General features: G+C 42.1%; 1 protein-coding gene across 2 annotated transcripts; it reads left to right on the forward strand.

Annotated features, from left to right (window-relative positions):
- The first annotated feature begins 946 nt into the window (after nucleotides 1–946).
- On the forward strand, nucleotides 947–14,702 carry LOC136429605 (protein TFG-like). 2 transcript variants are annotated; one of them, XM_066419497.1, is made up of 9 exons: nucleotides 947–1,087; nucleotides 2,656–2,902; nucleotides 3,280–3,363; nucleotides 3,801–3,941; nucleotides 10,214–10,363; nucleotides 10,674–10,780; nucleotides 12,031–12,105; nucleotides 12,589–12,769; nucleotides 13,836–14,702. In XM_066419497.1, the coding sequence occupies exons 2-9, from the start codon at nucleotides 2,698–2,700 to the stop codon at nucleotides 14,216–14,218; spliced, it is 1,326 nt and encodes a 441-aa protein (XP_066275594.1). In that variant the 5' UTR covers nucleotides 947–1,087; nucleotides 2,656–2,697; the 3' UTR covers nucleotides 14,219–14,702. The 2 variants fall into 2 exon arrangements, with proteins under 2 accessions (XP_066275594.1, XP_066275586.1); XM_066419489.1 differs by having other exon boundaries at nucleotides 948–1,087; nucleotides 12,028–12,105.
- The last annotated feature ends 5,280 nt before the right edge of the window (nucleotides 14,703–19,982 follow it).

Here is a 19,982-nt window from a genome sequence, read left to right on the forward strand (position 1 = left end):
AATTTTATCATTGAAAAGTATGATGTAATTTCCTCCAGTACGGCAGTCTTTTCATCAGCTATCGGACAACAACGGAGAAAGAAACACAATCAGTCCTGAAATGCGTTTACGTTGTCGAGAAATCTAGATCGTCCGCGTCATTTTCAAACTAGATCGTGAGGCGACAATCAAAGGATGACGTCATTATTGTGACATTATTGTGACAAAAGAAACTTCAGTCACGATTCAGTATTGAAAAGAATGAATAATTTCTCAATGACGTTTTAGAACTCGCGCAAAGCACGCTGGGCCTTTCTCTTTCTGCCAACTTCTTCAGTCGTTTTTGTCGAAATGCTTTGATTTGTTTGTCCTAGGCAAATATGCCAAATTTTGCGCATTTTTCTATCAAATGGAAATAATTGTTTTCCCTCAAAATTCTGTTAGAGAGGCTGAATGAACAAAAATCAGTTGGTCTTGTAGCTGAAGTGATATACTTCAGAATTATTTCCTAGAAGAGACGGTCGCTAAAGTTGAAAGTGTGCGACCCAGGCTATTAAAATGGAATCGATGTAAAACCAACCTCCTTGGTAAACCTTGCCCTAATTTTCAAAATCTGGCTATGGCGATCGTAACATTGTGCTAATTCTGGATCTGAATAAACTCAAACCTCAACGACATACGTATACGGCAGAAACCAGAGATCCCATCATCATCACTGACTTGTTGTGATCCGGGATTCCCATTGTTTTCTCGCTTCAGTTCTTGTTGCAGGGTTTGTGCCTTTATGGTCTCTAAAGTTGAGAGTGTAGGCATTTCTTTTGCCCTCTTGTATTTATTTTCCTGCTCTCGCATTAGATTTGGAATCTGCATCCATGAAATGCCGCCCATAAAACTTTCTTGCTGTGGAGAGAACGCCTTGCTTGTATTTATTTCGCCGGCTGCTAGATGTCGCCCCTGCACTAATCAACTCAACGCGAGATTTCAGTGCCACGTTCACGAGATTTTGTGTGTATCGTTCGGTGATGGGTAGTCGTACGTTTCTGAGGAAGTTCTTCTTCTCATAGCGTCTTAAGAGAGGACCAGAAACCCTTAAGACACTTTGTATAAGGTAGGGAAGCTCCGTAGATATTTGAATGGGACGACCGTAGAAAGTACAGCGTCAGAATTACGTTTATAATGAGTCACAAAATAACCGGGGTGAATCAGGGTGGGAGGGGGGTACCTGCCAAAAAAAATGTGTCTTGTCATGTTCAACGTTTCTATGTGCTATACACTATGTAATACAGCCTAAATTTGCGCAGTCGAGGCACAGCATTCGAGCTATTTGCGCTGAAACAGTTTCGTTTGAGAATTTTTATGATTAGTCCGCACCAAACGCACGAAAATATCTCGTTATAATGTGTCAGACAAACGATGATTGTCTGTCATTTTTTGTTCTGAAAATGATGCCGACCTTCCCTGTCTTTCTGTTATGCTTCAGATATTGAGTTATTTCCAAAGTCTTTGCGTTATTTAGGCACCAAATGTTGTGTAACAGTAGATTTTGAGGATTTCTAGAAGCACCCCTCCCTCATTTTTCTTGGGTCATGTCCATTTGCGGCGTTCGTGTCAACTTCCGGGTTAGGAAAGCATCCGTGACGTTGGTAGAATTGATCAAAACTCATCCATGTATGCGGATGTTGTGCTGCACCCCTGGGGACTGAGTGAAGTTTTATGTTGGGCTTGTCTGTCCAGACAGGTGGTTCTGCAATTTGCAGTTTCTGCATATATTTTTTGCCAGACTTAGCCTGGTGACTTTGATAAGCATATGATATAGGATTAGAGCTAGCATTTGCATCGCGATGAAAAATTGAACTTTGACTAAACTTTGAGTAGCTTTCTAACAGTATCAGTCATTTTTCTTCAGCTCTTGAATGGGTCATCACCAGGGAGTCAAAGGTCATGTGACATGAGGATGTTGTAGAGGGGGGGGGGGCGGTAGCGCCTCTGTGACCACACTCTTAAACCATCATTAGTCTTTGCCCAGGATGATGATCTGTTCCCGGGTTTCTCTTGCTGTACATACTAGTTCTAGTAACAGTGGGGATCAACTGTAACTGGTCCGGACCTTTTAGTCCAGAGGTTATGGTTTGCGGCCTGTGGATTGGCGGGCCCGGGTTTGATCCCCGGGAGCCAGCACACTGTTGTGCTCACCTCTTTTGTTTCATTGCTTGCAGTACCGTAAAATATTGCTTCCAGTGCCAGGCAATGTGTCACTGTGTGTCAGATAGCCCTCTTAACTTTTGTCTGCTGATTTACAATTACAGTATTGTTTCCACAGCACCAGGTTAACCGTTTAGTGTGTGACTGTGAGACAGCCCATCAGGCACCATGAATTCTACCACAGAGAACAACTTTGCCTAGCTGGACCTGAGCGGAAAGCTGATTATCAAGGCTCAGCTGGGGTCTGATGTGTGCTGCCTCTTTAACCCCACTTTCAAACCATCTGCTAGATCTGGTGATCTAATACAGGGCCATTTCTTGCATGCACCAATGTAAGAGTGCAGAAAACAGTGGAGTACTACTAATGTATAGTATTTATGTTTTTACAATGCCAGCCTAGGTTACAAAAATTGCAAATGTAAGATCACTATGAACATGATGAATACATCTTGATTTGGTGTTTTGTTTCCACAGTGCCGTGTTAAGTGTGTGCACGTGTAAGACAGCCTAGCAGCCATGAATTCTACCGCCGAGAACAACTTTGCGCAGCTGGACCTGAGCGGGAAGCTGATCATCAAGGCTCAGCTGGGGGAGGACATCCGCCGCATCCCCATCCACAACGAGGACATCACGTACGATGAGCTGGTGCTCATGATGCAGAGGGTGTTCCGGGGGCAGCTCGGCAGCAGCGACGAGGTCCAGATCAAGTACAAGGACGAGGGTGGGTTTGTAGTCATCTGTTTCATCATTCCTTCACTCACACATTCAATTACATTTGAGCAGTGTATCATGATCAGGGTGTCTTCTGGATAAACAAATTAGATGCCGTCCTTTTACAGGGGACACCCAGAGGACACCCTGTTTCCCTTGTAATTACATGTACATACACATGTACATGTATTGCTCTCCCCTGCAATGTTGTTGGCGGTTACAGAAAAAAATTGAAAATCAGATGTGTAAGAAGAGATACTAGGGGGAATGTGTAGTTGTTATACAACAGGACAGGTACATTATAGTTTTTCTTTCTTGTTGTATTGCAAGATGCATTTAATATAGGCAGTTTTCAGTGACTTTTTCTTCTCTTCCTTATCTGTTCAGACGGAGACCTGATCACCATAGCGGACAGTTCAGACCTGTCTTTTGCCATCCAGTGCAGTCGGATTCTCAAACTAACCATCTTCGGTGAGTCAGGACGGTGATATCAAACATTAGTATCCCGGATGTACATGTTTAGGGAAAACAACATGTATTATGGTTTTAAATCGCAGAGGAACGTCATGTATGAGTGTCCCCTGACGCCACCGATCTTGTGCCCTTGGGAAAAAGGCACTTTACACGACTTTCCTCACTCCACCCAAGTGTAAAGACGGGTTTATTGTGTGGGAGTCACCACACCAGCAATAGCTGCCTGTGTCCCACGTGTATTGCACTGTTGCAAGTCTGATAAAAGCAAAATCAAATCAAACACTTCACTCCCTAAGAGTTGCAGTACATGTACATGTTATTACTCCATCATTTTTTGTGAGTACTGTACTTTGCATCACACATGAGTGCGCCTATTCACAGAAATCAATTTTAATCCCTGTGTACTATTAAACACGTTGAATTCTGTGTTCCAGTGAACGGGCAGCCGCGGCCCCTTCAGAGCGACCAGGTGAAGATGTTGAGAACGGAGCTGGCCACGATCCGCAACAGAATCAACCTGATCATCGACCATTTAGAGCCGCCGCAGCGGGTAGCCAGCTCCGAGGACGAAACAGGTGGGGTCACGTGTTCTCGGAGAAACACGCAGCTGCATGATGATAACTTGGTCATCCTATAGATACACTACCGATCGTAGTTACCTTACCGTACACAAATTTATCTATTTATTTATTTATTTATTAAATTCCACAGAATGAAATCTGAGAGGTGTTGGCAACAGGATCGATGCATCCTTTACAAGGCCAACACCTCCAGAGTACATTTAAAAACAAATAAGGTTAAAATGATCTGAATGGCTGTCACCATGGTTACTGGTGGTGACTGTGTAGCAGACACGCTGTGGTGTTTGATGATTTCATGTAGAGAGTAGCAGGACAGAGATGGAGGGGCTGGTCACCTTTTGATACACACACACACATATATATATATATATATATATATATATATATATGTGTGTGTGTGTATCAAAAGGTGGTATATATATTATTATATATATATAACACCCTCCACTTTAAGTTTGGAATTCCACTTTTCCCATTTTGACAAGTGCTAATATTTTCAATATAAAAGCATTAAATTTGAAAATGTTTACATATAGTTGATGAGTATGATGTACAGTTATGATTGATAACAATAACTTTCATGAATATTCATTTTGAAAATTTTCTTCCTGCAGGAATTCCTGCAGAATCTGCAGGAATTCCTGAAGGAAGAATTTGTCCTGCAGGAATTTCTGCGGGAAGACATTTTTCCTGCAGGAATCCCTGCAGGAGTCCCTGCAGGAAGAAGTTAAATTCCTGCAGGAAAACATCTTTCCTGCAGGAATTCCTGCAGGAAGTACCTTATACATGCATGTATCTAGTTATTAGCAATGTCTGTAGAATTTGAGTCCTTTATATTTTGCAGTAAGTTATGCTAGTCATCCATGGTTGCTCAGACCCATTCATTTGAACGAATCATGTTTTAGAAAATAGTTTGTTTCTGTATATGGTTCATCAAGGACATTATTTAGAAGATATAATGTCCTTGGGTTCATCAACAGACACTCAAGGGTCACCGTGCCTTTTCGTTTATCATTCACTTTGTACATACTCACAACATCTCTCAACATCATATGATCATCTATATTCAATTTTATGTCGTGAATCTTGCATGCATGCATGTACTGTAACAGGAGTTCTCAAAGAAGACACCCTTAAAAACCCTGGCATATGTATTGAATCATAACAATCATTGCATAATCATTGCTTATGGCTACTAAGATACATATCTCAAAAGACTAGATAATTAGTATCATAATACATTTGAGTTGAAATATGATAGAATGCCAAACATATGAGATGTTTTGACTCATATGAATACTAGAAAGTTTTCTTCCTGACAATATATCCTCTCCAGGTTCAAAATCCTACCATATAGACCTTTATAAATAAGGATCCATTCTTCCTGATGGAAATTCTTAGTAATTATTCGCTCCATTGATATGCGGGTTCGAACTAGGTCAGCCATTGTCTTACAAATGCTGTCTAATTATCAAGTCCTTGGTTGAACAGATCACACAGGGACAGGGCGTATTGTCAAGGGGCTGCTGAGCTAGCCTGAGTGTCATCCTGTTTCAGAAGGAGCCTGGAACTGAAAGAGGATGACACTCAGGCTGATGAGCATGACCTTGCATGGTAGTTTGTGCGCCTTGACTTGGATCTGGGGTCCAAGCAGAGGTTTGGTTAGAGGGCTAGGGATGGCCCTCCCTTCACAAAAAAGGGAAAAATCACGGCCAGTAACACATATAACCTCCTTGGTCAGTAGTAGTGGCCGAGATTTTTTTCCCCTTCTACCCCCTTGTCTATTATTGTCTCAAACGTGAACTAGTACTTAAAATCCCAGTGAACACTCCATTTTCTCCCCACCGTGAAATTAAAACCACATAAACTTAAATGCATTCACAGTTAACTCTATACACTAGTACATGTATTAAATGTTGTGTAGTTGATGCAAGGATATTTTCCTCCTTATTTGAAAATGGCATTTACTTTTCATGTGCAGCCACACTTTCGTGTCTTATCTATCGTCTCCACAAAGTCAAGTCCTGAAGAGACTGGCTATTTTGTACTTTTAAAAGTCAAGCGTAGAGTTGGTAGACCCCATGCGTACATCAGGGGCTGACAAGTCAGACTGACCTGACCAGTGATTTTTTGGGCGCTTCAGTAGTGTTTGCTCTGCAAAAGCGCCCAGTGACTAAGCAAAGTCAAATTAATTTGTGAGCGTGAACACTCCAAGCCAGATTTTAATAGATGACACCAGTCAAGCCAGCTTGTTCCAAGCTGCCCCTTGAGGTGGTTTTAAACTATTCATTATACTGTTATGAGGTGTATTAAAGCCTTTACTGTGTCTTCAGAATTGTTATTCATTTTCTATTCTTGTTTGACATACCAATGGGCCAGACCCTATAGTATAGATCAGCTCCCTTCCATCAAGAATATTCGGAAGGGATGTGAAATTGGGGTCTCCTGAACAAGGATCTGGAGGTACTGGTTGGTACAGTACAAGGAGGTTTAGAATCAATTTAACCCCCTGTACATACTCACAACATCTGCCAAGCCCCTTTAAAACCAGGCAGCACACACAAACACCTCCCGACTGCATCCATGACAGCCAAGGAGATTCTATCTTCCAGGTGCCTGATTGTTGTTGCCTCCTATAATGTTAATAAGGGCAATTCACACCTTGACACGAATCAAGGCGGTCAAAGCCAGTGACTACAGGCATCCCTGAAACTGAAAGGAGATCTCTCCTCACTCCTGTGATGTCTCCTAGCCTCTACCAGTCTCCGTGCGATTGCTGGGAAAATAGTAGAAATGGGCCAAATAGAGTGAATAGTATGCCAGGGGTAGTCCGCTATGCAGTGAAGCTCAATAGGCGATCTACGGACCTACATGTAGCTTCTGTTTCAAAATCTTATCCAGTTGCTTGAGTAATTATTTTTGGCGTACATGTAGCTTCACTGTATAGCGGACTGTGACCCATGGTATACTATTCACTCTATTTGGCCCATTTCTATTATTTTCCCAGCGATCGCGCAGAGACTGGTAGAGGCTAATCTCTCCTAGGAATGGAACCTCCTTAAAGTTTGTTATTATTTTTATCTAGCATCCTTCACAGACTTCTAAGAGTGCAAGCGTTAACATTTTGAGCGCTGATTTGCGATTTCGAACATGGGCCTACACTTCAGAGTTCTCACGAAATATTGGATTTATCCAAGTTTATTCAAATAAATAGAATACAACTTCCTCGGTTTACCCATTTTAGGTTCACCCAATATGAATACAGATAAGTATCCCCATGGACATCTAGACCTCCTTGGCATCCCAGAAGTGAATTTTCAGGTTTCTGCACTTAAATATAGACCTGCTCAGCTTACACATTGACTGATACCAAAGACAAAGAGGCTAGAAAATATTGACCTCAAGTTTCTATATACAACTATAATCAGAGATTACGATAGCCCCGACGTATTAAAAGTATCTTAAAGTAAACTTAAGGCCTTGACTTGACTTTACTAGACTTGTCCTTTCAGCTGGGTCGGGGGTTTCATAATCTCCAGGCAGATGTGGGGAAGAACTTTCAAATTGTTAAGTATTCTGATCAGCCGGGATTTCATTGGACCACGAATCCTCCCTAGTAGTAGTACTGTTCTCCAAGTAGAGGTTTTGTCGGTGGGCTAAAGTAGTGGCCGCGATTTGGTGAAATTAGGGGGACGTAAAAAATTGCGGCCACCCCTAACCTCTGCTTGGGCTTTTATTTTACAACAGCCCCAAGCCGAAAGCACACAAAAAGCCAAGACCATGCATGCTCAGTCAGCAGCCCAACCAAGGACTTGATAATTGGCCGGACAATAGCTGACCTAGTTTGACCCGCATATGAAAGGAACGAATAATTACTGAAAAAGGAGAATACTCATTGAAAAAGGAGAATACCCCTTGTAATTGGAAATATTCTCTGGAACAAACTTTTGCCAGATGTTTTAATTCATATGTCAATCTTAACATCTTCATGTGTTTGGTATTCTATCAAATTTCAACTCTATGTCATTGTGTGACAATTGCTGGCTCACTGTGATGAGGTAGATTCAATTTTGTAAAGGGATGACAAAAAAAGACTTTGTTAGAGACCATCAACCCTTATATAGGCTATTGGTCATATTTGGGTATTTTTAAAACTTCAATCATGCATGCCTTGATGCAAGGTGCTTGATGCAAGGTCAGGTACTTTTGAACTCTGCTTGATAGAAGTGTATTAAAAAATGCAATATTTGTATCATAGATATATTCAAGGAGGTTAGAATAGGTTAAAATCCTAATTTAACCTCGTTGATATATTCTTGGTTGTTGAATATTCAGGCATGCATGCTCACACTCTATTTTCAAATTGGCTGGTGGACAAAAACAAAAGCTGACAAAACAGAAAGCCAATATTAAAGCCAAAACATTAGCCAAAAACAATGGATGCATGCATAATACTTTACCACCAATGTGTGAAATCGGCTGTTGTAGGTGTGATATAGTACAAGAGGGGCCAAAATCTATTGAGGACAAGTGTCTAGCATGTGGTGGGCAAATATAACACACTTTAAGTGTAACTTTGAAGTGATTTTTCAATCTATCTGGGTTATTTTCTTGCACTTTTGTGCTTTTGCATTTCAATACCTGAGTCTAGTGACCTGCTAGTCACTTAAACAGGCCTGGGGTAGCCTCGAAAGAAGCAAATCTTAAAGTACTTAGTAAAGTACTCTGTGCTATAAAAGAGGTAAAGATAAGAAAGGGTTGCTGAAAAAAACTATCCCAAGGGTACTGCAATATTACTACAATATTTACTAGTAGCAGGTTAGGTCATTTACTAGAAGTAGGTTAGGTCAGTCAGTTCAAAACCTAAAGGATTGTGGTCTGAGAGGGACATGTGAGATTGTAAACTACTTATCACCTGATGAAACTATCTTTTATCTTTTCTGATGACCTGAATTACATATCAGTGCATGCATTGTGGCTGCTGGCTAACATCTGGATACAAACGAACATGGAGATCATGGCCTCTTTAAAGATGGGTGAGAAAAGGGAGGGGAGGTGATTATCACACCCAGGTGATAAAAAGAGTTACAAATAAACCTTCTTGTCGCAGTATAACATCCTATGACCATTACGTGCCATTCTTACACATTCTGACCACTGGCTCTATCTTCAACAAAATCAATAACAATCAATAATCAATAATCAACCTTCTTCCCTCAGTTTAAATAGACCTTGATGACATAAGAGGTTTAATGATTTAACTGTATTGTGTAATAAGGAAAGCCACAATCAGTAATTGTAAGTCATAGATCTTGGTAGCCAGAAGTTGATGATTATGCAATGATTAATGACTATTGTAATTCAATGCAGGTAAACTTGAGTTAAAAAGTAGTTGTTTTTAAAGATGTCTTCTTTAAAAACAATTGTAACAGAGTACATGCATGCAAGCTTCACAAAACAAAGTTGAATAAATAGACAATTGTGTATCATAAAATATATCATGGAAAACAATTGATTGATCAAAAGGTACCTTTCATTGCAATTTTCATTGTTGTGGCCGCCATTGTTCTGGCGTAACAGTTGTAAAACAAAACTGCACAATATGACTCATATTCTACTGACATTGCTGTAGATATAAGGCAATTTCTGCAGGAATTCCTGCAGGAAAGATGTTTTCCTGCAGGAATTTAACTTCTTCCTGCAGGGACTCCTGCAGGGATTCCTGCAGGAAAAATATCTTCCTGCAGAAATTCCTGCTGGACAAATTCTTCCTGCAGGAATTCCTGCAGATTCTGCAGGAATTCCTGCAGGAAGAAAATTTTCAAAATGAATATTCATGAAAGTTATTGTTATCAATCATAACTGTACATCATACTCATCAACTATATGTAAACATTTTCAAATTAAATGCTTTTATATTGAAAATATTAGCACTTGTCAAAATGGGAAAAGTGGAATTCCAAACTTAAAGTGGAGGGTGTTATATATATATATATATATATATATATATATATATTATGTGTGTACTGTGTGTTTTAGAAACGATAAACTGAGCAGTATTTTGTGAGGCTAAACCATTTGAAGGTAAATATTCATGTATTTGCTTGCAAATGTTATCTTTCTAGTGTTTAATATTTTTTCTTAGTTACTAAGGTTGTCAGTAACTACAATGGATTTTGGTTGTAACAGCATGCCTTTTCAATGTAGCTTACCAAATGCACCACAGTATATCCCTCTTATACATATACCTGTGTGTTTGTTGTCAGGTGGTGGGGGTAAGCCGTCACCCCAGGAGGCACCCAAACCCGTTAACTCGGCCAACGCCGCCATGTTCGACCCCCTGAAGACGTCTCAGGACGAGGCCACGCAGAAAGTCATGTCGTCCTTCGGTCTGAACGATGCCAACACGCCCGAAAGTAAGTACCTGGGAAGCAAATTTGAGACGGAAAATCACAGTTTTAACCCTCAAACACCCGAACGTGGTCATTTTTACCCCAGGCGTGGATTTTGACGTGCTATTTGAACATGTTTGATCTGAAAAAAAATTCCTTCCGTGACTTTGTCAGTAGACATCTTTTTAACCTCTCCTAATTTTCTTGGGTCTAAATAGGAATAGTTCAAGACGTGGTCAACAACATGGGCTCCCAAACAATGAGTGGGATGGAAAAAATCTAAAGCTTGAGACAGCTCTGGAAGGAATCTAACCACCGTTTGTTGTTACCCCAGGAGAGCGTCCGGGCACACCTGACAGCGTTAGCAGCGCGTCTTCAACTGGGCAGCAGCGGCACAGACCCCAGCAGGTGGCGCCTGTACAGCAGCAGGTGCAGCCGCAGGTAACTTCAAACTTTTATCAAAATCAACATGGCAGCACATCCTACGTTAAAAGTTAGTTAAAGTCCTCCCGCACCAGACGGTGCATAGGGCGGCGCTAGGGGTGGATACCGATTCACTGGACCTGATTCCGACCTTTATAATATCCAAGAACAGAGTCCAAAAAACCTAAAGCCAAAAACCTGAGTCCCAAAAAAACCTGAACAAAGTACAAATATATTTTTCTGTTTTGTTTGATAAAAGTGTTTGAGTCTCCCCTCTGAAAAAAAGGCATTTAAAATAAGTGCAACATTCAAATATCAAACAATGGTTTGTCTTGAAAGTCTTCTCACCAAGAAACTTTTATAGTCGTGCGTGTCAGTATTAATTCTCTATGCTTAATGTTGGTCTAATAAAACAAAACATCAACTGGATAGGATCAGTCCAGGTCCGGACCTGAACCTAAATCTCTGGACCTAAACTTGGACTCGGACCTTATTAAGCCGAACCGGTATCCACCCCTAGGCGGCGCCCATGTCCGTGTCAGTAGCCCTTGGGCCACACAACTTTGTGCAGTCACTTCAGCAGGGAGCTAGTCCACTGGTAGTGGTGTGTGTTTAACTGCCACACTCTTTCCCAAATGCTGAGTGCTAAGCAGAGAAAGCAGTATGTCTTTAGAGTTTGACTCGGCCAGGGTTCGAAACCATGACCTACAGTTTGCAAGGCGAACACTCTACCCACTTGGCCATTGCACCAGCAGCACAACCTACGCAAACTAAACAGTACTGAAATGCATAGATTGTCAGAGTTTGATTAAAATCAAAACAACAATACAACAGTACTTAAGATATAATCCACGGAATAAAAAATAGTTTTATGCATGACAGCCTTTGAATAATCTCAAACACTAATTCTTGACAGTTGACACTCAATTCAGCCTTAAGCTACATGTAGATCTTGGAAGTCCCTCCATTACTCGTGCATGGTTTTCACAACAAACGTTTTGTGTCTGATAGTCCAGCTGAGTGGGAGTTTGTATTGTGCTTTCTTTTTTTAAGGTATCGTACTGGATACTCAAAGTAACTGTTACTCAAGCAACTGAATAAAATTTAGAAAAGGTCAGATGTTTCAGACAGCATCCACTGTCTTTTGTCTGTGACAGTCACTGAGATGTTGAAAGTCTGTCGTGGCTCTCGTAACAGCGGAGTCTTTGTGTCTGACCGTCCGACTGAGTGGAGTTATATTATGCTCTCCTATTCCTCGGGTACAGCAGCAGGTTCAGCACCAGATGCCGCAGCAGGAACAGCAAGGACAGCAGGGACAGCGCGTCCAACCTACCTACTCACAGGTAAGGTCTCACACTGCAGTTTGACATATAATATTATGCAACTCATAACATGACAGTCCATCTGTGTTCAGAAAATGAAACTTTACACAACCAACACTTGAAAGAATTGGGACTCCGTTTTGCTGGACAAAGTCAAAATCCTAGATTGGTGGTCAGATTTATTTGCAAGAGGAGTGAAGGAAGCAGTTAACATTTGAACCCGCCGTCCGGGAAGAGATAGGGGTCAACTGCAGAGTAGAGTAGCAGTAGACGGTACATTGCGTGAAGCCCCCCGAAAATTTGGGCAAGTCCCAATTCTTCCAAGTTATTGTTGGTCGTGTTAAGTTTAGTCTTTATTCATGATCATACATGCAGCTCATTTTAATATTCTATCTCAGAAAAGTAAAGATGAAAAAAAATCATGTCTATCTTATATTTCTCAGTTTTGTAAGAGACTGTTAGTGCTATCATCATTGATTTGAATGCTTCCTTCCCTCCTTACAGTCTGTAGCACCGACCCACCCCTCACAGCAGATGAGTTACGGCAGCCAGCAGCAGAGATACCCCCCTCAGCCACAGCCCACCCCCCCTCAGCCCACCCCCCCTCAGCCACAGCCGACACCCCCTCAGCCCCAGCCGACACCCCCTCCCTCACAGGCACAGGTACAGCCGCAGCAGCAGCAAGGTCAGCCAATTTCTTACACTGTACCACTGACAAGGGGTGCCTAGCATATATATGTTCAACTTGATAGTTATTAGGACTCAAATGACTGTGTATCTCTGTTATATCGTACCTGACCCTTACCTCTTCCCTCATGACCTCTGTCAATGAAAAGCGGCCTGCGTGCCGATTTGTGCTTATCATGAATAAACAAAGGTTCAAACAAACAAACAAGCATTCGCACAGATTTTATATGAAATTTGTACTACATGTATGTCAAAACCTTTGAGTCTTCAATAAAATGGACAAATCCCATTGTGAAAACATACTGATCTTGAAAAATGCAGGAATTGCTATGCGAAAATGAAGAAATCCTATGAAAAATGCATGGATTACTTTGTAAAAACGTATAAATCTTTGGTGTTTTCCATATGAGGCCGTTTTCTGGGTATACAAATTACAATACAATACAAACAAACATTCTTACATGATGATGATCATTCTGTATAATGTACAAAGAGAGCGACAAAGTCCGTTCATATCACAGGCTAACAGCAGTACTTCCCTGCGAAGCAGGCTTATATGATAATATTTCTTTTTTCAACTTGGCACATTTAGGTGCATTGAGATGCCCTCACAGCTTTACAACATTGTTACAAATTAAACATTGTTCTGTTTGTATAAAGAGAGTGACAAAGTGTGGACACTCTGTCTTCCTCTGCTTCCAAAAAAGAAGTCAAACCCAAAAAGTGTAGATTATATTCTGTAGCAGTTCTTAGAATAGTCACTTGTTCCACTAGTCACCATTGTTATCTTGCACTACTGTAAATGCCAAAATGTTCGCGGTGGTTTTATGTTTGCATTTTTTGCAGCGACCGTTTCACCGCGAACTCAAAACCACCGCAAACATTTTTGTCCCATACTGTAGCATTATTTGACAATATCGCTGCTGCAAACTTAAAACCACCGCGAACAGGCCATATTCGCCTTAGCGCGAAATAAAAACCATGCTAACTTAAATGCATTTTCAGTATCTATATACTGTATCATGTAACATGCAAATAAAACTCCTTATTTCTACATACCACAGGCTACCAGCAGTACTCCCCTGCACAGCAGGCTTACATGGGACAGCAGCAACAGCAGCCAGGACAGCAGCCAGGACAGCAACAACAGCCCGGACAGCAGGCAGCCTACCCCCCCGCCTCCCAGCCCCAGATGTACGGCCAGCCGCAGGGGGGTTACCCTGGCCCTGCCGCCCCCCAGGCACAGCAGGGCTACCCCCCTGCCTCCATGCCATCCACACAGCAGCAGTCGTACCAGGGCCCACAGCAGGGCCAGGCAGCACCCTACGGAGTCACCGCCCCCATGGGGGGGCCACCCCCGTCCAAGCCTGGACAGGCTAACCCGTACGCGAGGGGGTACGGCGGCGCAGGACCGCGGTACCAACACCCGGGGCAAGGCTATCAGTGAAGCTTCTCTTATACAGCAGGGTAGTATGTTTGTATATAATATATTTGCATATGCGGAGACAAAGACATCCCCACTGGTACTACTTGTAGAGAGCATGCTCAACTACAGCTAAGCTTATGAACATTCTAGAACAACTTTTAGTGTAGTTTTCAAATGAGGGGTATAGAGTTGAAAATGATTATTCAATCTAACAATCTAAGCAAAATCGATCCTTGGTACAGCGTTCGCTTCAGATTTTGAGGGAAAGAAAGTCCATTGAAATCAATTTGGGCACACAACAGTACTGGTATGTGTAATGTGATACAAATTGAACATTGAGAAACTTGAGGAACACAGGGAAATGGAAAACGGTGCACCTGGAGAAAACATGACATTGCAGAAAACCAGAAAAATATGATGTAGTAGTATAGATTTAATGGTGATTGCATAAAATGATTTTGCCATACCTGTTGTGTTCTGCACAAGCTAACTGAAATACATGGTCTTTATGTCATGCCTGGGCCTGATACGGGTGTTCCGGACCGTGTGATAACTATCCGGATCACATAGGGTTCGGGAGGGTTATCACACAGGCTTCCATAGAATATTTCGAACGCGCCGGTTGCGCGACCGTCGGAAATTCGAATACCGGATTCGGAGATTGGAATCAATGTTGCTACAGTTTCTTGTTCGAGGACACAAAACTCCCTCAACTTCTGGCGCATTCCGCATTGAAATGTGTGTTTTCTCAGGTGGGTATGGCCAAGGTATGACATAAATAAAATACAACACGTTGTATTCCGCATCACCCGAGGTACCAGCCCTCCCGCGGGTCGGATCGCCCTCCGGCCTACGGGTGATACGGAATACCCCGTGTTGTATTCTATATGTATAAGCCTATTCACAGATCCAACTGCACATGCGCAGGTCAAAGGTGAAGGCCCCTTATATAGACGTAAACAATACATGTCTGGACATGCAAATAGACCGACAGAGGCCATATGTATCTGTACATGTATAAAGTATGGTGGAAAGGTGGAAGTCAAGGGTCTTCACCTTTGACCTGTGCATGAGCAGTTGGATTCGTGAAGGGGTGTATTCCTGGGATGCAAATGTTCGAAAGCAACAGTATATTATATAAGGCATGGTTTGCATTGTGTTGTAAGTCAGTTAATACTGACTGCAACAATTTTTACATGTACCAATAAATGACTTATGTTAACCCTGTAGAGTTATGACCAATAAACTTTTGTCTATGTACTAACATGTGTCAGTAGTTCTCTCACAGTCTGCTAGATGGCGTCATGGTTTTATTAGTCCTTAGTACACTCAATGAGGTTTAGATATACTATTTAAACCTCCTTGGTACACTGCACTCACGTCACCCAGTCCCATCTTCAGTATGGGGGCCTCTAGCAAATGTTAGTCCCTTTTTTGTTAGCTTATAAGAGATATTCTTCATCTTAGCATATGAACGTTAAGCTAGCAACTATAGGAATAAGAATTTTGTCTTCAGGTGATAAATGTATTTTGTGTAAAAAACATAAATCTTGGAAGCAAGAAAAGTTCTAGGAATGAAAAGAACACTGGGCCCTATCGAAAACCAGTGTATTGGCACTGAATAGGCTACCCAGGTGTTTCAAAATAAACAAACAAACAAACTAAAGCCCGAAGAGGTATGTCGCACAAACAATCTATATGGATTGCTATGATATTTGAAATACTAGTACCTTTCTAAACTCGGAAAACAAAGACAATTAGATTTCGGGTCCCTGGTGCCTATACATGGCATTGCAGCGGAACGTTCGTCTTTTTAATCAAATGTTCTGTAACGTTATATGATATTGTGCCCGAGAATAAGTCTAGAACACGGAATATTTTCGTGCTGTCGGTGGGAAATTTTCTCTAAAATTAGATGCACGCAGTGCCTCAGGAATAATCTACCTTGATCTTATCTCCAAGCAGATGTAGGGGAAGATGATTGCAACGTTTTCTGTCTGACTGGCTTCTCTGACAGCTACCATTGTCAGAAAACGCTACCATCTTCTTTAAACCAAACATCTGCTTGAAGGTTACGTTTATATTGATTGTTTATACAATCCTACCATGGCACATTTCTCTCCAACTAAAGGTAAGATGGGAAGATTGTGACCTTCTGATTTGGTCTGACAGCTGGTCATACAGAGGCCGTGCGATCTGATCTTTGGGGATCGGACCAGTCAAAAACCGTCTGGATTACTGTAACAGCAGAAATGTTCGCGGTGGTTTTATGTTCGCGGTAAGCTCTTCGCCGCGAACTTAAAACCGCCGCGAACATATTTGCCCTCCTACCCCCTTGTCTACTATTGTCTCAAACGCGATCTTAAAATCACCGCGAACACTCCATTTTCTCCCTACCGCGAAATTAAACTGCCCGCGCGAACTGCATGCATATACAGTATGCCCCTGAAGTTCTGCTTGGCATGTCAAGTCGTCAACAATATGACGTATTTTCGCTCGAGGTCTTTACCAAAGAGAAGAATGAGGCCTTTGTACTCGATCGGCTTTTAAGGTGTCCGTTTCAGGAAGTAAAACCACTGGGCGGTTCGTCAGACGAGGTAGTTTTATTCGGCGCTAAAACAAGCCTGAGCAGACTGCATGCAAGTGTCTACGTTGTCGTCCTTGTCTGCTCTCTGAGGTAAGGGTCCGGTCCATGACATTCGTCATTCATTCTTAGAACAGGCGTGTGCCGAACAAATGTTGCGGCATGATCCTTGTCGATGATCTGTTCTGTCAGAGCCTTTCTGGAAACCATTATGAATATACCATTACTTGTTATGAAAAATACTACTTAATTACTAAGGGCTACGACAAGTAAATCGTACGACGTATGTCACCTAGGGTCCTAGCCTGACCAGATAGAGCTTCTAAAGCGGGTGTCTCACTGGAAGGCATGCGGCACGTTGGCAATCTCGTTACGACCTAAATGGTTTGTGCAGTTTATACCCTTAGACTTTATAATGCGAATACCATGCAAAATGTACATTTATATGACTAAAAGGACAGCAAAACACACAAAGAGTGGAATGATTCGTTATTTATCGATGAAATACATTGAGCGCGCTGACAAATCGCTTTGTTGCAGCGAGGTCGCCAACGTGCAGCACGTCCAGTGAGATACACTCTCAACAGCTCCCTCACTTGTCAGACAAGTGATTCCGTGGCACGTCGGCGGATCGTCACTGAGGTATCTCTAACATTGTCGTCCGATTTGTGCCTCACAGCTGGGAATATTATTCACTGTACAAATTCTAGATCCACGAGGAAGGTTTGCTACCGTCAAACAATCAAACCTTTCAAACAATCAAACCTTTCAAACAATCAAACCCGGCCGGCAAAACAAATCCCTCCATTTTACGTACTTAAACCTACCCGGCACCCTCTTGCTGGTTCCAGGTTTGACTGTACTTGAAAGCATTTTTGCCATGGCTGCTTACTCTGAGTAAGGCTAGAACAGTTTTCTACTTTTATTGACAGAGGTTTTCTCTTATTGAATGCTTCTTCTGGATTTCAACTGCAACTTTCAAAACTTTTTACCAATTAAAAGTTTTGTTCAGAAAGTAGTTTAATTGGGTGGAAAAGTACACATACCTGTCAGCGACAGTGTGGGGTAATTGGTGGGATAAGTAATGGACCGTGACCAGACTATCAATTACAGTCCGTGTATTTGTTATGTTCATTCGGGTAACAACAAAAACATACCTGACGCCGTGGAGGCACAAAAAAGGTCACTCACAGATACGCCAGGTTTATGATGATGATTTTATTTAGTAAGAAGCTCGCGGATTATGTTACAACATAATCATTATCATTGGGAGAGTTGACATTGTACAAAGAGACAAACCTCAACGAGACCGCCGTACTCCCTGACCAAAGCTAGGTACACATTTTCACCTGCGTTGAGTGAGAAATAGGTATACATCTACAGTCTTATTTATGTAAATACTAACGCTCGTGCAAATCGTCATATGCATGTATCCCTAGTGCAAGTATAGACAGTGAAACATTTATTTTGTCAGACCCCAAATACAATGAAGTCCGACAAGGAAAAGAAAGACTCGCTGGCAGTTGAAGCCACAATCGGTGGAGTCTTTCCGGATGAGATCGCCGCCATCAAGGTAAGAAACAAAGCTTTATTCCAGAAACGGATTTTTAGAGAGAATTTGTAGATTAGAGTGACAAACAGTACGAAAGATGCAAGAATAAAGATGCTTTTGTTTGACGTTGTTAATCTAAAAGTTAAAGTCCTTCCCGTACCAGATGGTGCCCATCTCCGTTTCAATAGCCATTGGGTCATACAACTTTGTGCAATCACAACAGCAAATTAAAGGGCTAGTCCACTGGTAGTGGTGTATGTTCAACTAGAATACTCTTTCCCGAAGCTGAGTGCTAAGCAAAGAAATCATTACGCACCATTTGAAAAGTCGTTGACGTGACTCGGCCGGGGATCTAACTCACCTGGCACCCGACCACCCGAAGGCAAACGCTCTACCCATTAGGCCATTGCACCAATCCTGTTGTTGTTTTCACAGAGGAGGACTCGAAATGGTCAGCATCTGCGACTGAAGATCCTGATCACTGCGGCCTGTGTGCTGGTGACTACTTTGACTATGGCGGGCGCCATCATGTCGGCGGTCATAGTTCAGCACATGCGGAAACCTGTTGTCACGGTACTGTTGTTGCCTAATTCCATCCTTGAGTAGTGGTTTCTAAACCTGTTTTTAATTTATTTTTTATCTTTATTTACCTTTTTACTTACTTAACGTTTTTAAGCTTCATAAGTCAACCTGGACACACAGCCATGAAATTGTTTTGATCCTTTGCTTTCACACACATGATCGTCCCAAAATCTTTCGTCTAGTCCTTAACAATAGTAAGTTACATGACAATACATTTTAAGACGTTGTAGCTCTTTAGTTCACGTACGCGTGCTTTTTTATTTTTGTTTCTAAGAATCGCTCACTGAAGATTTGGGCCGGAGACCACCTGTTACAGGAGACAGTCGAGTCCAACAAAGACGCAGAGACAGACACCTTCTACACCGACGGGGCCAAGGGCACTGCTGCTGTCATGTATGATCACCATAACGTAAGTGAACGCCTTCCTTAGAAATGTTGAGGTTTTCATTAAAGATATAGTGGTATTCACTCAACTGCAATCTGTTTTCATTTCTGCACAGCTGATGAAAGCCTTCAAGTTCACACGCTGTGAAACCTGCTTCATCGTTAATGAGACACGGAAGGAGAAGGAAGGAGTGAGAGAGACAGCAGAGGAATTGGAGTCAAAGCAGGTACTTTTCTCGTTAACTGGAACAAGCAGCATTTTTCTATAGCTAACTGCAAATGTTTCAGCAACATCAGCTCCCTTCTTTGTGGTATGACTAAAAGCAGCAAGAATGAGGTCCAAAACGTGACTGAGATTGTATTTCCCCCTCGTGTTGGTCACACGCAGGTGCTCATCCCATGATCTGTATCCTTGTTTGGTCTCATTTTTTGTAGGACGGTTTCGTGCAGTTTACTCAGAGTTCGAATGGTGGCGCCATTGCCATCTCTGTGCACGCAGACCGTACAGACCGCCCAGCACTGAGTGAGAGTTTGGAGAACTTCTGCGGAGAGTCGGAGCCACGCTGGGCCGAGCTCACTCAGGCTGCTGAGGAAAATGACAAACGGGCAGAAGATGGAATGGAGATCCTCGTGCCTGCTGGTGAGATATCTAAATATTAAAGAAGTGAGCAAAACAAATGATG

This window comes from Branchiostoma lanceolatum, chromosome 1 (assembly GCF_035083965.1).
Source record: "Branchiostoma lanceolatum isolate klBraLanc5 chromosome 1, klBraLanc5.hap2, whole genome shotgun sequence".
Taxonomy (NCBI): Eukaryota; Metazoa; Chordata; class Leptocardii; order Amphioxiformes; family Branchiostomatidae; genus Branchiostoma; species Branchiostoma lanceolatum.